Source organism: Ipomoea triloba, chromosome 13 (genome assembly GCF_003576645.1).
Source record: "Ipomoea triloba cultivar NCNSP0323 chromosome 13, ASM357664v1".
NCBI lineage: Eukaryota > Viridiplantae > Streptophyta > Magnoliopsida > Solanales > Convolvulaceae > Ipomoea > Ipomoea triloba.
This window is the reverse complement of record NC_044928.1, coordinates 1200858-1216844: the sequence shown is the minus strand read 5'-3', so window position 1 is coordinate 1216844 and position 15987 is coordinate 1200858. Positions and strand designations below refer to the sequence as shown.

The following is a 15987-nucleotide window of genomic DNA, read 5'->3' as shown; positions in this document are numbered from 1 at the left end:
GAGAAAGTGTAGAAATGCAAATAAATAGTAATAAGGAACAACTTGGAGATGGTCCAATTGAAAAAGTGTTCAAGAAAGATGAAATTGATGAAATTTGTGGCATAAATGAAGAATGCTCTTCGTTGGATGACACTCCCTTGAATGAGGATTTAGAATAATTTGGCAACTGGGAGATGTTAATGGCCATGAGAGTTTTGGCCCACATTGGCCTATAGTTGAATCAAATGATTCTCACTTCTTACTGGTGCATGAGTAAGACCCAAGACTCCCCTTACTTGTCAATGAAAAGGGAAGTCAAGAAAAGGAAAGAAGTAAAAACCAAGGAAATTAAATGATCAAGCTCATGGATACTATCTAGATCCAAAGTTTAGAAAGAAATCCTTTGTTGATTTATGGATAAAAAATGGATTTGATGAAGGGATAAATTTGAAGTTTGATTTGAATAAGCATAGTTTCTTTTTTTTTCTTGAATACTACTGACTCTATTACAATGCAGTATCTGTTCATAACTACTTTCTCAACCTATTGAAGCTCAATATTGCCAAGGGTTTGATGCCACTGGACTACAAGGTCCTTGGCATAGTTTGAAGTGGTGAAGATGAGCTTAAGGGAATTTATTGAAGGCTACCACTTGAAGTGCTTTTTGGAAGAAAATGTTGGAGAAAAAGATACGAGGATTGAAGAAAAGAGCATATTCTTGGAAGTGGATCATTGCAATTTCTATTAGGAGAATATGCTACTTTTGAGCTTAAAGAAGTTCTTTAATGTTCGGCACTTAAGGACATTTATTGAAGAGAAATTGGATGGAGAAAAGAAACTAATCGTCATCCAATCATGCCTGGATAGTTCCTTGAGGAGGTTGAGTCGAGCTAGCAACGTTAAACTTAGCGCTTTATGAGAGGCACCCCATGTTATCCTTCATTTTATTGCATTTTATTTTCTTTATTTTTCTTTATACTTTTATTTTGATATATCATGCTTTCACTTGTGCTTTCATGTATATTTTCTCTTGACTCTAGGAATGACACTAAGGAATATGCTCAATTCCAAGAAGACTTCATGATGATTCTTTGGCAAAAGAAGATTCATTAGGAGAGTCTCATCTACCTTCTCTACTTTCTTTAATTGTGTATAATGCTTTATTTGGTGTAGATAGTAGAGATTGTGCTCCTTATTTATACTTATTGTGCTAACATTATGTAGATAGTAGAGATTGTGCTCCTAAGTGTGGGAGAGGACAAAAATTGGGTAATTTTTGAAAATTTTTGAAGCTTTGCTTGGATGACGTACACATTGTGCATAATGTTTAGTAAATTACATTTCCTTGCATAAAGTTGTGATTACTCCCTCTTTGTTGGTTTGTAGTTTGCTTTGGTCGAACTTGTTGCAACTCAACTTGTGATTGATGAGCCAAGGGTTTACATGATTTATCTATTTCCTTATTGCCAATAGACTTGTTAACCACTTAATAATTGAATCAATTCTTGATATAGTGTGTTGTGCATTGCTAGTGAAAGCTTATGTAAGATTCCGATGATGGTTGTTTTGCTAGAACTTGCCTCATTACTCTCCAAGTGAAGTCTAAGATTTGCATGTTTTGAAATAATTTAGGTCATTTTTGTTTAGCCCAAGCCTTTAAGCCTACATTTTACACATATGTTTACCTCTAGTTGTCCCTATTGAGTCTTGTGTTTGTTTAGTAAGTGCTAAGCACTTAAACCCTTCATTGTGTTTGTTTTTCTTGTGTTAACCCTTGTCATATAACCCTGAACCTTAGCCAAAATATTTTCATCCACCCTTGAGAGAATAGAGCATTTGTTCTTTTTCATGGAAGAGATCTTTATTATTGGAGCCTGTTTTGTTAGCAACCTTCTTGATAATTTTGTGTAAGTATAGGGGTCTTGAGAATAAGTTGGTTGTTTTGTTTTGAAAAGAAATGAAAAAGAAAAACAATGATGTTGAGAAAAATTGAAAAAAGTGTTGAAAAAGATGTTGAAATGAGAAAAAAAATTGAAAAGAAAAGAGGAAGAATAAAAGTTTGGACTTGTTTCTATTGAAAGTTGTACTCAACCCCCACTACATTAGTCATTAGAGTGTTGCTTTGTTCTAAATTGTAAATTGCTCCTTTGTTCATAGTGGTCACAAAACACATACTGTGATTTCGATTTTGGAACAATATATAGAAAAATAGGCATTCAAAAAAATATTATATATATATATGTGTGTGTGTGTGTACGCGCGCGCGCACGTGCGCGCATGCATATATGTATACAGAGGTCATATTATTTCGTATACATATATATTCTGTATATTGATGTAAGTAATACGAAAAAAATAGATCATACCAATCAATATCTTCACTGGCATAAAATCCAAATATCATATCCACATATCCATAGAACACAAATATGCAATAGCTATAGGCAGTTTTAGCAAATAAAAAAATCAGCTTATCGTTCACCGTACCGAAGAAATATATTGGGAACGTGTTGATAACGTGTTGTAGTTGGTTATACCCGTTGCCTATTAGCTCCTAATCAATGAATTTTTGCAGGATAGAAGATATTGTAAAGATAAATGGAGAAAGGATGATAGACAATAGTACAAGGGATAATCAGATTTCATTAACCAGCCACTTCATACAAATACATATATCAACATATATATAATTACATTTGTAATGGATACAATAATGACAAGATTAAATGACGGACCATTATGTCCGTTACTAACAATAATGTCCATAATTATATTTGGCAAGATATAAAATTACAACATTAATATTATTTTGTTATGATTAATGTACCCCTAAAAAATAAAGAATTATGCCTAGGAAAGGGTTAAATATATGGGATAATACATGGGGCAATACCATGTATAATAACCCACCGAACAAATCATATAAAAGAGATAAAATATATTTTATTAAGAAAACTATGTATGATTATGATTGGAGTGAGGTCTATTGAAGATTTTGAGGAATGACTTGCCTTAAAGTGGTTAATGGCTAGATGAGAAATTAATTTTTTAAATATATTCACGGTTTAACATGTTCGATTGAGAAGGTTTTGACAAGAATTAAATCATAATCGACCTTTTGGTGCAAAAATCATGCTTCAATTCACCCACTTATTCACTCAACTGATCACATGAGTGAAAGTTGAAAGAAGAGATTATAGTGCGATTTTTAAATTTTAAAGTCATGGATATTAGAATAATTTATTATTTACATTAATGAATTGCGCAAAGGACAACAATTTTTTTTTTTTTTGGGAAGCACGACAAGAATTTCTTTAAACAATGATTCATCACCCCACCCCCCACCCATACGACAGAGATAAAAATAAAAAAGAATTATGAGATCATATAAAATTACTCCGTATTTGTTTAACGACCAACATGTTGTAATGACTTACAGCTAAGACAAGATTAATTAGTACTCAAAAAAAAAAAGATTAATTAGAATATATATGATAATAATATTTATTAAACAAAGTAATTATCTTATTAAGTAATTAAAAAAAGAAAATGAAAGGAATAGTTATAGCTTTACATTTGCATTTCTTGTTCAAGTCTTGCAAATTTCCCATAGCATAGCATCATTCCTCAGCTCTCTGTTGAAGAATCTCATCATCACCGGATATGGCTTTTGCTGCTGTAACCATTTTAATGGATACACTCCACCAACACTTTCTCCAACCCACACCTCGTTTCCCACTTCGCAACAAAACTAAGGTCAAATCTCTTTACAAAAATTTTTCTTCTTTGCAAACCTCTCTTCAACAAGATTTGAAGGCGGGCGAAAACGATGAAGCAATCCAAGGTTTGGAAGCACAACTGAGAGATGTCTCCGTCGAAATAAGGTTCCAAATAGAACACCAATTGAGATTGTTTTACCTGGGGAAAGCTATGAAGGTTAGGCTTCACTCTGCTCAAAAGCTTCTTCCCCTCTTGAATCTAGCAATTAAAGACATAAAAGCTATGGATTTTGGTTCTATCTTGAGCATCCTTCGCCTCCTGCCGGAGCACTTCATGCTGCCAGTATCACGCATGCCGGCTCACATGAAGAAAAGGATCAAATCATTTTACAAACAGCACCCTTTTCTCTTTTATAACAACTACAGAAATGATGAATGGGAGAGCAAGGATATACAAAGACTGTGGTTTTATACTTTTTATAAGGCAGAAAGCCTAATCTCACAAGAACTCAGAGCCGCTTATCTCCAAAAATACATGAAGCAACGCATAGGGGCTAGACAAAGGATTCGTCAAATCTTCACTCTAGGAATTAAGCTTACATCTTACCTCAAGAAAGAGCTGTTGTTGAATATTAAGAATACATTCGACCAATCCAAAACCTCAAAAATCAAGAATACTGTTTCTCTTAGAGGATTGGATCATCCAGTTGGTGATTCGTTGCAGCATACTTCAAAGTCTACAATCGGAATGGTGGGCTGCGATGATGAGTTCAACACCATAATGGACAAGTTGAACCACCAATCCATGAAACGAGAAATTGTCTCGATTGTGGGAATGGGCGGCATTGGCAAAACCACATTGGCTAGAAGAATTTATGGAGATGCCTCATTCATTTCTCGCTTTGATTGTCGAGCTTGGGTTACTATTTCACAGGAGTATAATCCAAGGCAAGTGTTTCGAGGCCTTCTTCGTTCTCTTGCCCCAGGGGGTGATGAAAACAATGAAGCTAGCAACAATGAATTGGCTGAGCGAGTATACAAATGTCTCAAAGGTCAAAGGTACTTGATTGTAATAGATGATATATGGAGTAGAGATGCTTGGGATGATTTAATGAGATGTTTTCAAGATGACAACAATGGAAGTCGAATTTTGTTGACCACTCGACTAAATTATATGGCTGATTATGTTGGTTCAGGTACCAATTTTTCTCATACCATGCGCTTTTTGGATTTATATGAAAGTTGGAACCTTTTTTGGAACAAGGTGTTGTCGGAGAGAATAATCTTCACTCTTGAATTTGAAATAATTGCAAGAGAGATAGTAGAGAAATGCAAAGGATTACCTCTTGCAATTATAGTGGTTGCTGGGATCCTCTCAAACTCCAAGCAAAACTTCAATGAATGGGAGCATATTGCAAAAAATGTTCATTCATTAAGTTTAGATCATTCAAATCAGCTGTGTGAGAGCATCATTCAGTTAAGTTACACCTTCTTACCCCGCCATCTTAAACATTGTTTTTTGTCATTTGGGTGTTTTCCAGAAGACTATACAATTGATGAAGGTATGATTGTTGATGTTTGGATTTCAGAGGGATTTCTCAAGGTTGTGAGCTCTAAGAGCTTGGAAGATGTGGCAAGGGAGTGCTTACAAGATCTTGTTGACAGAAATCTTGTTTTATGTGGAGAGAGGGATGGTAAATTATCTAAAGTATATCTAATGCATGATGTCTTGCGTGAATTGGCTTTGAGAGAAGCCCGAAAGGAGAACCTATCATGTTTCAATGAGGATTTTGACTTAAGTTTGGGGTTTAGGAGAAGTCAACCAATAAACTCTTCTCCGATATCTCAATGGTGGAGTAGCTTATCAAGAATGTGGAGTTACAACTGCTCAACTCATACTAGCAGCACCTTTTCATCTACTGTTGTAAGTTTGTACCACAAGAGTAGACCGGTGCATACACATCTTAAGTTTTTAAGGGCATTATCAGCACCTAAGATTGTAGATGTCCATGCTAGTAGTTTTATGGAGATTATGGGTCTAGTGCATTTGAGATGGTTAAAAATTACTAGTGATTTGAAGTTTCACTCTCTCCCTTTTTTTATGTTGTGGAATTTGCAGAAGGTAGAAGTTGGTACTTATTCATCCTATGAATCCCTCTATATTTGGGGATTACCTCAACTAAGACATCTCTACATAAAAAAGGGCATCACACTAGATCCTCCAAGGGCAGTTCATCATAATTTGGAGAGCATTAGATTTTTGGATTATAAGAGTTGTACAGAGGAGCTGTTCATGAGAACCCCAAACCTAAGGACATTGGGAGTTAGTATTGATCAAAGAACTTCTTTGAGATGCAAAGCTCACAATGGGTTTGAAAGCCTTGTCTATTTATATAAATTGGAAGAACTGGTGGCTCGCGACATACCTCTTCATTGGAAGTTTAAAACTATTTGTTCCAAGGGAATATTGAGCCTAGAAGATTTTTTGCCAAATCTTAAAAGGATGGAACTCTTGGGTACAAGATTAAAATGGAAGGATATGGATATCGTGGGTACGTTGTCTAAGCTTGAAGCCCTCATATTGAAAACAGGTGCTGTTAATGGTAAAAGATGGGAACCTAAAGACGGAGGGTTTCATCGATTGAAGTTTCTGGAAATATTTGATTGTGATCTACAACATTGGGAAGCCACTAGTGATCATTTTCCTATTCTTGAATGTCTAACCCTTAGGTGTCGGAGTTTAAAAGAGATCCCTAGTGATTTTGCATACATAACTACTCTCAAATCAATCAAGTTATATGGAGATTTAGACCATCTTAAATCATCTGCCATGCATATACAAGAAGAGCAGCAAGAGTATGGAAATGATGCATTTGTTGCTGATAATTTTGGGTAAGATTACTAGCTACTCCCTCTTTCTAAAAGTTGAAACTAAGATTCTAATTTATTAATACTTGATTATCTTAATTACTTTTAATCCAAATTTATTACAATTTCTATAATTAATTTTTAAACCATAGATGGTGATGTTTCGTTATTTGGTTGGACAGATACTCGGAGGCTGACAACTCTTGTATCATCGCTTAAAAAATGGGTGTTAAGGTGGATGTTGTGCTCTGCTTATACTTTAATTTGATAATGGGTAAGTTTTCATTTTTACATGTATTAGGTTAATTAATTGCTACTTTATCTGCCGTTGAAGATTTTAGTAATCTTTAAGATATGATTTGCAGTTGTATTTGGTTTGCTTTTGAAAGTTTATAATGCAGGAACTAATAATCCGTAAGACAATTACATAGCTAGGAGAATTATAAAAATTAGGAGATGAAATAATAAAAAGTTAATTCCATTTATTGTCCTAGATTTATAGGTGACTGTATACTTTGGTCCTAGTATTATTGTGGCATGACCATTTTTTATCTTCCATCAACAAAATTGTTGAAATGCCGTTAAATACAAGGACATTTTGATCTTTTTTAATATAAAGTCCGTTGACTCGTTATATTTTTAATGTTTATCTTTTTGAAAAAATTCATAATTGAAGACAGAAATGTCTTTGTATTTAACGATATTTAAGCTATTTTGTTTATAGAAGACCAAAAATGGTCATGTTATAATAATACTAGGACTAAAAGAGAATGCTTTGAAAAAAAAATGACTAAAAGTGAACTGTCACCAATAAATCTAGGACCAAAAATGGAATTAACTCAAATAAATTAATATTGCGGTTGGAGAATACCTCCTATCTGCGGGGTCACGCCCAAAAAATTTTGCAGACTTCCCAGTTAATCGAATTAAAGATAAATTGATTGCAAGTGCATATGTAATCTCTTCCGATTTTGGTTCCTTAGAGTATATTTGATAACAATTAATACCAAAAATAAATTAATCTTTAAAAACTTATAAATTTATTTTTGGTGATGTTGCTTGAGTTTTGGATGTCCAATAACTGTCCACTCATGTTTTCAAAAAAAAAAAAAAAAAAANAAAAACTGTCCACTCATTAATGAGTGGTACTAACGTTAAAATCTCATCCTAAACAACTCAAACCCATAAGTTAATCCGTACATGTTGGATAGCCTTCAAATTAATTGGCCAAATCAAAAGAATAATATTATTTCCTTTAATTTGATGTCCAGTAATACTATATATAAATAATAATCCCCACATCTCTCAACAATCGCCCACCAAAAAACACTACAACGTAACGCAAGCCAAGAAATAAAACAGTAAAAGCCAGATCAGAGAAAAACATATATATCATAGAAATGGCTGCTATTCAAAAGCTTGTTGCAGTGTTTTTCATGTTTATGGTTGCCCTCTCCTCTATGCATGATGCTTCTGTTTATGCAGACCCTATTTTATTTGGCGCCGCAAAGGTTGAAGACAACATAAAGCCCATTCAATTTCATACAAGGAAATTAATGGCTGATACCATTAAACCCATAAACATTAATAATAATGTTTTGGGTGGTGATGGTAAGTATGCAAAAAATGATGCCAGCATATTTGGGGATTAATGACCAACAGGAGAGCATCAAAGCTATTCAAATTTCAAGCAACATGCAGTGGCTAATAGGGCAACTAGACACCAAATATTAGCTAGACTCCCAAGATCATTGGGTATGGTGGTCGTGAAATTTTAATAAAGCAGTGTGGTATCATTTAAATCTTGCATTTTGTACCAAACTTAATATTTGTATGAATCACTAATGAAATTTAATGCTACCACTGCATTTTGATTTGTTGCCTTGCACTTCTTACATAATTTTTACTCTAAATTTTATGTGTATGCAATGCCCTAGTAGGCCATTGAATTATTTAACAATGGTCCATGACCTTGTGGTCTAGTGTTGGGTTCGAGCCTTACTAAGGGTTTTACTGCTTCATTAGGTTGAGAAAATATATATGAACAACCCTAGTAAGGACGGTATTAACTCTTACTATTTCAGTAGGTTAGGTTGATAAAGTATATATGAACAGATATTACATTATAATAGAGTAAGCAGTACTCAAAAAATATATATATTTCCCATTGAGACACTTTTACAATTTACCTTTTCTATCAATCTTTAAGAGAGTAGATCGAAACCTTAATACAAACTAAAGCTCAGTATATCAATTTATAATGGAATAAGGTAGACTACTGTGTACTTAAAATTGTTAAAATAAAATTTAAAAATTATTTTTTAATTTGATATAACCGACACATCACACCTTTTATATGAAAAAATCAAAGGTTAACTTAACTTTTACAAAATTTTCAAGTTTGCAATACATTAGGCTTTGTTTGATTGCATGATTGAGTTGGCAAGGTAGATAAATGTCACATAGCTTTACTTTCAATCCTTTAAAGAGCATTGGTCGCCTGATTGGAACTATTCAACTACATATGCATGTTTCCACACGATTTAGACTTTAGGGGCAACTCATAGGCTTTGCTTTCAATACTTTAGAGTGATGAGTTTCTGTTTCCATAGGGCGTAGACGACTTTATACGTCAATTCATCTTTTCTAATATCTACTATCTGTTGGAAAATATTACAACAAAAACAATAATTTTGAGAAAACAACCACCACAAAAAAAAAAAACGAAAGAGTCGAGCAAAACAATTCTTTCATTAAAGAATGTACAACTCAACAGAAAGTAGGACCTTAGTTAATTCATCGAGAAAGAGCTTCTATACTATACAATTCAACATTCTTTTAAAAATGCTCTTGTACATATAGTGGTGAAGATCTCATTCTTTTTCTTTTTTTAAGTCTTAAAGTGTCACCATAACGTACATAATGTATATATCAATCCACAAACCATTAATTTTTTTTCGTCTAGAATTTTTTACAAGTCTCCCATTAACCTGAGGACATGGCGCGGTATGCTGATGTATCCACAAATCATTAATTTTTTTCGCCTAGAATTTTTTACAAGTCTCCCATTAACCTGATGACATGGCGCCGGTTGTATGCTGATGTGGCCTTCTCTTATTAACTTATTTGTCCATTTAAGTTTTTTTTTTTTTTTTTTTTTTTAAACACAAAATGCTAAGTCATAGTTTCTCCAAAAAATAAGAAATTTCAAAAATTCATTAATCTTGTATGTAAAATGCTTATTGTGCACCATTTAAATATATTAGAACTAATATAAATTTACAATTCATTTCATGGATCATTCGGTCTTCCACGCTTGACCGGTGATTGAAGATCTTCAGGAACATAGTTTTAAAAAAAAAAAATCACTGGGTAGTTAGGAAAACGAGGCCTAGGAATAAGTCTAGACAATCCGCAAAATCCATTAGCCAGTGGAAGAATCGTATACCCACCACATTGTGGAAGAAACGCATACTTACTACGCGGTGGAAGACTCATATACCCACCGGCATACTCACTACGCGGTGGAAGACTCATATACCCACCGAAAGATGGAAGACTCATATACCCACCGGAAGATGTAAGACATATACACATTAGCTAGTAGAAGACTCTTATACTCACCACAGTGTGAAAAAAACGCATACTCACTAGGCAGTGAAAGACTCATATACCCACCGGAAGGTTGAAGACATATACCCATTAGCCAGTGAAAGACTCATATATATACTCGCCACAATGTGGAAGAAACGCATACTCACTAGGCGGTGGAAGACTCATATACCCACCGGAAGGTGGAAGACATATACCCATTAGCTAGTGGAAGACTCATATACCCACCACAGTGTGGAAGAAACGCATACTCACTACGCGGTGGAAGACATATACCCATTAGCTAGTGAAAGACTCATATACCCACCACAGTGTGGAAGAAACGCATACTCACTAGGCGGTGGAAGACTCATATACTCACCAGAAGGTGGAAGACATATACCCATTAGCTAGTGGAAGACTCGTATACCCACCACAGTGTGGAAGAAACGTATACCCACTAGGCAGTGAAAGACACATATTCACACTGGATATATAAGGGAGCCCCACTCGGAGCGTAGTGGTTAGCTTAAGTCACCCCTCGCAACGAGGCCGGCTGATCAGGCTTTTCAAGCCTTTTCGTATCTTATATATATTCTTGATGCTTGATATTTACGTAATCTTATAATTATTTCTCTAAATATTGTTCTACGTGCGTGTATAGTTATTGTTGAATTTGTATGAAATTAGTGCTTATCATTTAGGAGTTGAGTTGTCACATGCTATGAATGGTCAACTAACTTAGGATAGGAAACTAACTGGTCCGGACCAAATCCGCTTGGTGGGGCGCATCTCACGAAGATGTTTTTTACTCAATTAGTATCCTAAAAATTTTCAGAATATTGAAATGCTGCGTAGTCGGTCGGAGAAAAAAAATCTTATTTTCAGGTCGATTCAACTGAAGATGATCACCAGAAGATGACTAAGTATACTTTCCTAGGACTCGTAACCACAAAATCTCAAGAAAGTGAGGGACTGGATGATAGATAATATACTAAGCCTAAGCCACGTGGATCAGTTCAAATAATAATAATAATAATAATAATAATAATAATAATAAATAAAAGAAGGAATAAAAAAATTGAAAGTCGATCAAGGCCAACTGAAATCAGTCGACCAAGACCGACTAAAATCAATCTGTCAAGGTCGATTTTTAGAAAAATAATTTATAATAAAATAATAAAATAAAATCAAATAATAAATAATGGATTCTTTAGAAAATCTTATTTGCAGGTCGACTAATCTTGCATTGATATATTTTGAAGTACTTATTTAAAAATAAACATTGGTATTATACCATTCGCGCAATGCGTGTAAAAAACTTTTATATATATATATATATATATATATATATATATATATATGATGGTGTTCAGGTGCGTATGAGCCGTCCAGGAGAGAACTGTGGACGAATCGCTGCGCACCACGTGTCCAGGATGCAGTTGCACCTAACGTTATAACTAAGTGCACGTAATGTTATAACTAGATGCACCTAGGTGCACCAGGTGCATAAATGTTACCAAGATAAATTACTTGCACTTGTAAGTGAAACTAGGTGCACACGTGCAAGTAAAATGTATTACAGGTGCAAGTAAGTTGTACACTGAGTATCAATACTAAGTGCATCTAATGTTACAAGTAGGTGCATCCATGTGCATGAATGTTAGCAAAGTAAATTACTTGCACTTGTAAGTCAAAATAGGTGCGCTGGTGCAAGTAAATTGTATTGCAGATGAAGTAAAATGTATTACAGGTGCAAGTGAATTGTACACTGAGCATCAATACTAAGTGCACGTAATGTTATAACTAGGTGCACCTAATGTTATAATTAGGTGCACCTAGGTTGCACCCAGGTGCATGAATATTAACAAGGTAAATTACTTGCATTTGTAAGTGAAAATATTTGCGAAAATAGGTGCATGAATATTAACAAGGTAAATTACTTGCACTTATAAATGAAAATAGGTGCGAAAATAGGTGCACTTGTAAGTGAAACTAGGTGCACATATATCACAATTACTTGCACCAAAGTTCCAGTTATTTACGAAAATGTCATCGCGTCGTTTTTTTTTTAAATTACATTTGATTCGTTGATCTGGACACGTGGACGGCTGTGATGCGTTCTCATTTCCTTCTTGGGTGGCAGTTCGCAGAGGAGTGTGCCCCTATATATATATGCGGGTAACACTTGTGTGAAACTGTCTCACAGATCTCATCTCAATTTCTAGGACATGTCAAATATTTAATTGATTAATAAGTCAAATTTTTTATTAATGGGTCAAAACTTTGACATGTTTAATCAAAGATCCAACCCGGCTCAGGCAAATTTTTTGCCATCCTATGCGGTATTGTACGTGGTTATTGGCAACCTATAAATGAATGAATTATATGGAAGAAATGTATGTTCTGGGAGAGAAGTTCAAATAAGTTACCTAAGCTAGAATCCAATAACTTCAATCCTTGAATTGAAGAAAAAAAAAAAAAAAGAATGATTTGACAAGTTAGATATATGTCACATATAGCTTTCCTTTCAATCCTTAAAATTAAAGAGGGTGGCTGGCCTACCTTGTTGGAATTTTTGTGCAGTGCATTTATGTTTCACACGGTTTAGACAATCATATCAATCGACCCATGGTTTCTATTTTCTAATATATATATATACTTGTGCATGCATGAATCAGGTAATTATACAAATTTCAGCAAATTCGATCTACAGCTCAAATGAAGATTTTGACGTTTGCCTGGGTTTCCATGGTTCTGCTTTTCTCAGATATATTGAGAATAAATGTTATGCACGGGTTGGGTGAGTGTCTTCCGGATCAGAAGGCTGTACTTCTCCAGATACAAAACCAACTTTCTTACAACTCTTCATTATCCTTCAAACTGGTGCGGTGGGATGAAAGAGTTGATTGCTGCCAGTGGCCTGGTGTGAGTTGCAACCATGCTGGATATATTATTGGTGTTGACCTCAGAGCCTTGAGCCAATCACTGGTGGAACCAATGCATTTTTCTTGCTCAAACTGCTGCCATACCTTTCTGTTATTAGGCTTGATAGGCTCAACTTTTCTGCTCCATTTCCAGACTTCTTCGCAGATTTCACTAATCTGACTGTTTTGAGCCTAAGAGATTGCAACTTCACAGGAACAGTCCCTCAGAAAGTATTCCAGGTACCAACTTTGCAAACCATTGACTTAAGTTCCAATGAAATGCTTGGGGGTTCTTTGCCAGACTTCCCCAAAAATGGATCTCTTCAGAGTCTGCAACTTGGTGTTACAAAGTTTTCTGGGAGATTACCTGAGTCCATTGGAAACCTCAGACTGCTGTCCCATATTGAGCTTATAGGTTGCAATTTTAGCGGACCAATCCCTGTTTCCATTATAAGGCTTACCAAGCTTGTTGAGTTGAGTTTGCGTGGGAATCACTTCAGTGGTTGGATTCCACCATTTAAGTTGTTTAAGAACCTGACTGAAATAGATCTTTCTAATAACGATTTTACAGGTGAAATTCCCTCCTCTCATTGGGATGGCCTTAACAATCTTGAAAGGCTGTACTTGGATGGGAATTCATTTTCAGGGCCCATCCCACCCTCATTGTTTTTCTTGCCATCCCTTATAACCTTATCTCTGTATAAAAACAAATTTTCTAGTCAAATAATTGATTTGCATAATGTGACTTCTCCATTGGAACTTCTTTATTTGAGTGACAACAATTTGGAAGGGACAATGCCTTCATTCTTCTTTCAGCTCCCGAATCTTACATACCTCGATCTTTCATCAAACAAATTTTCTGGTCAAATAATTGATTTGCAAAATGTGAGTTCTCAACTTAGAAATCTTGATTTGAGTAACAACAATTTGGAGGGGCCAATACCTTCATTCTTCTTTCAACTTCAAAATCTTACAACACTCTATCTTTCATCAAACAAATTTAATGGTACTGTACATCTGACCAGATTCAAAAACCCTGAGAATATTTGGTTTCTTGACATTTCCCATAATAGCTTGGCAGTTGAGACAAACATAAGAGCAGCAGAACTTCCTATCCTCCCGGAATTTCGAGTTTTGAAATTAGCTTCCTGCAATCTACAAAAATTTCCGGACTTTTTGAAAAACCAATCTAAACTCCAGATGTTAGATCTCTCCAGCAATGCTATAAGTGGAGAAATTCCTGAATGGATATCAGAAATGGGTACAAGGAATCTCATTTTTCTCAATCTTTCTCGCAATCTCCTTGACAATATGCAAGAGCCAAAGGAGTATGGTTCTCTTTATTACCTTGATCTAAACTCTAATATGTTCAGTGGACATATTCCACGACCACCGCGTGTGGCTGTGTACTTAGACCTCTCCAACAACAGTTTTTCCTCTCTGCCTCTTGATATTGGTGATCAACTCCCAAATGTCAGTTTCTTTTCCATTGCAAACAATAGAGTTAGTGGAACCATCCCACTTTCATGGTGCCATGCAAACCAACTTGAAGTGCTTGATTTGTCCAACAACGCTTTGCATGGCAATATACCACCATGTCTGGTTCAAAATAACAGCAAACTCGCTGTTATGAATCTCAAAGGAAACCATTTAAGTGGTGAGATGCCACAGGATTTTCTCCACAGTTGTTCTTTAGAGACATTGGATGTCAGTCAAAATCTGTTAGAAGGTCGGCTTCCTCCATCCTTGGTGAATTGCACAGAGCTTAAGGTTTTGAATCTTGGAAACAATAGAGTAAGTGATACATTTCCTTGCTGGCTCGATAAGTTGTCAAATCTGCACATACTTGTGTTGCGTTGGAATCGTTTTCATGGAAGCATTTCTTGCCCTAAGCTTGGGGTAAATAACAGTTGGCCAAGCTTACAAGTCATTGACCTATCCTCCAATAATTTTAGTGGAAATCTTCCAGCTGATCTATTCTTGGAACTAAAAGCTATCCTAGTTGATAGGAATGCAGCAAATTCAAAGGTTGGCTACTTGCACTTCAAATCTCAAGAAGATGCTGACATTTATTATCAAGACTCAGTCTCACTTTCTCTGAAAGGACAAGGTTACACTATAGAGAAAATTCTGTCTATCTTCACCTCTATTGATTTCTCAAGTAACCAATTTGAAGGGGGTATACCAGAGAGTGTTGGTGAGCTTAAACTGCTTTATCTCCTTAACCTCTCGCGCAATGCACTGATTGGTGGTATTCCTCGATCTCTTGAAAACTTGAGAGATTTGGAGGCATTGGACTTGTCAGTCAACAGTCTAACAGGAAATATCCCAGAGCAGCTTGAGAGCTTAACCTTCCTATCTTTCTTAAACTTATCATACAACCATCTTTTTGGAAGGATTCCACAAGGTAAACAATTTAGTACCTTTGATACAAGCTCATTCATGGGAAACAAGGGGCTATGTGGATTCCAACTTAATGTATCTTGCAATCCCATTAACAAACCAGAGCCAGAAGAGAAAGAGTCAGCTTACCATGGCGATATCTACGCAAGCGTTGCATTAGGATTTGTTGTGGGTCTAGGAGGAATATTTTTGCCACTTCTGTTGTCCAACAAATGGAGATTATATTATAACAAGAAGATTGATGGAGTAGTGTTGAAGGTTTTCTTTCAGAGAGATAAGGGGAGAAGAAAGAATTCTCGTTAACAAAATCAATCAACTTATATTCTTGTTGTCATCCGCCTAGCTTCGTCCAAGTTTGTTTTTATGTATTAAGTGTGATTGTTCAACTTAGTGTGTAATCAACTAATCATGGATGTCTAGTGTGGTGCCTTTTTAATTTCCTTGATGTCCTGTTTTTGCTTGTATTTGGTTTTATTAGGTCAAATGTCATCATTCTAGTA

General features: G+C 35.3%; 2 protein-coding genes across 3 annotated transcripts; both read left to right on the top strand.

Moving 5' to 3' along the window:
* Positions 1-3592: 3592 nt before the first annotated feature.
* On the top strand, positions 3593-8442 carry LOC116001654 (putative late blight resistance protein homolog R1A-10). Of its 2 annotated transcripts, XM_031241555.1 has the most exons (4): positions 3593-5622; positions 5818-6590; positions 6749-6840; positions 8052-8442. In XM_031241555.1, the coding sequence occupies exons 1-3, from the start codon at positions 3643-3645 to the stop codon at positions 6783-6785; spliced, it is 2790 nt and encodes a 929-aa protein (XP_031097415.1). In that variant the 5' UTR covers positions 3593-3642; the 3' UTR covers positions 6786-6840; positions 8052-8442. The 2 variants fall into 2 exon arrangements, with proteins under 2 accessions (XP_031097415.1, XP_031097414.1); XM_031241554.1 differs by having other exon boundaries at positions 3593-6590.
* Positions 7967-15790, top strand: LOC116002298 (receptor like protein 22-like). The gene is made up of 3 exons (XM_031242401.1): positions 7967-8177; positions 12928-13085; positions 13130-15790. Exons 1-3 carry the CDS (start codon positions 7967-7969, stop codon positions 15788-15790), a joined length of 3030 nt encoding a protein of 1009 aa, XP_031098261.1.
* Positions 15791-15987: the final 197 nt, after the last annotated feature.

Excerpts from the sequence above, each read along its gene's own strand:
- LOC116001654 (XM_031241554.1), top strand. The coding sequence starts at position 3,643 with ATGGCTTTTGCTGCTGTAACCATTTTAATGGATACACTCCACCAACAC. Across the intron at positions 6,591-6,748 it reads TTTGTTGCTGATAATTTTGG|ATACTCGGAGGCTGACAACT; the intron begins GTAAGATTACTA and ends TTGGTTGGACAG.
- LOC116002298 (XM_031242401.1), top strand. The coding sequence starts at position 7,967 with ATGGCTGCTATTCAAAAGCTTGTTGCAGTGTTTTTCATGTTTATGGTT. Across the intron at positions 8,178-12,927 it reads TAATGTTTTGGGTGGTGATG|ATATATTGAGAATAAATGTT; the intron begins GTAAGTATGCAA and ends TGCTTTTCTCAG. Across the intron at positions 13,086-13,129 it reads ATTGCTGCCAGTGGCCTGGT|AGCCTTGAGCCAATCACTGG; the intron begins GTGAGTTGCAAC and ends TGTTGACCTCAG.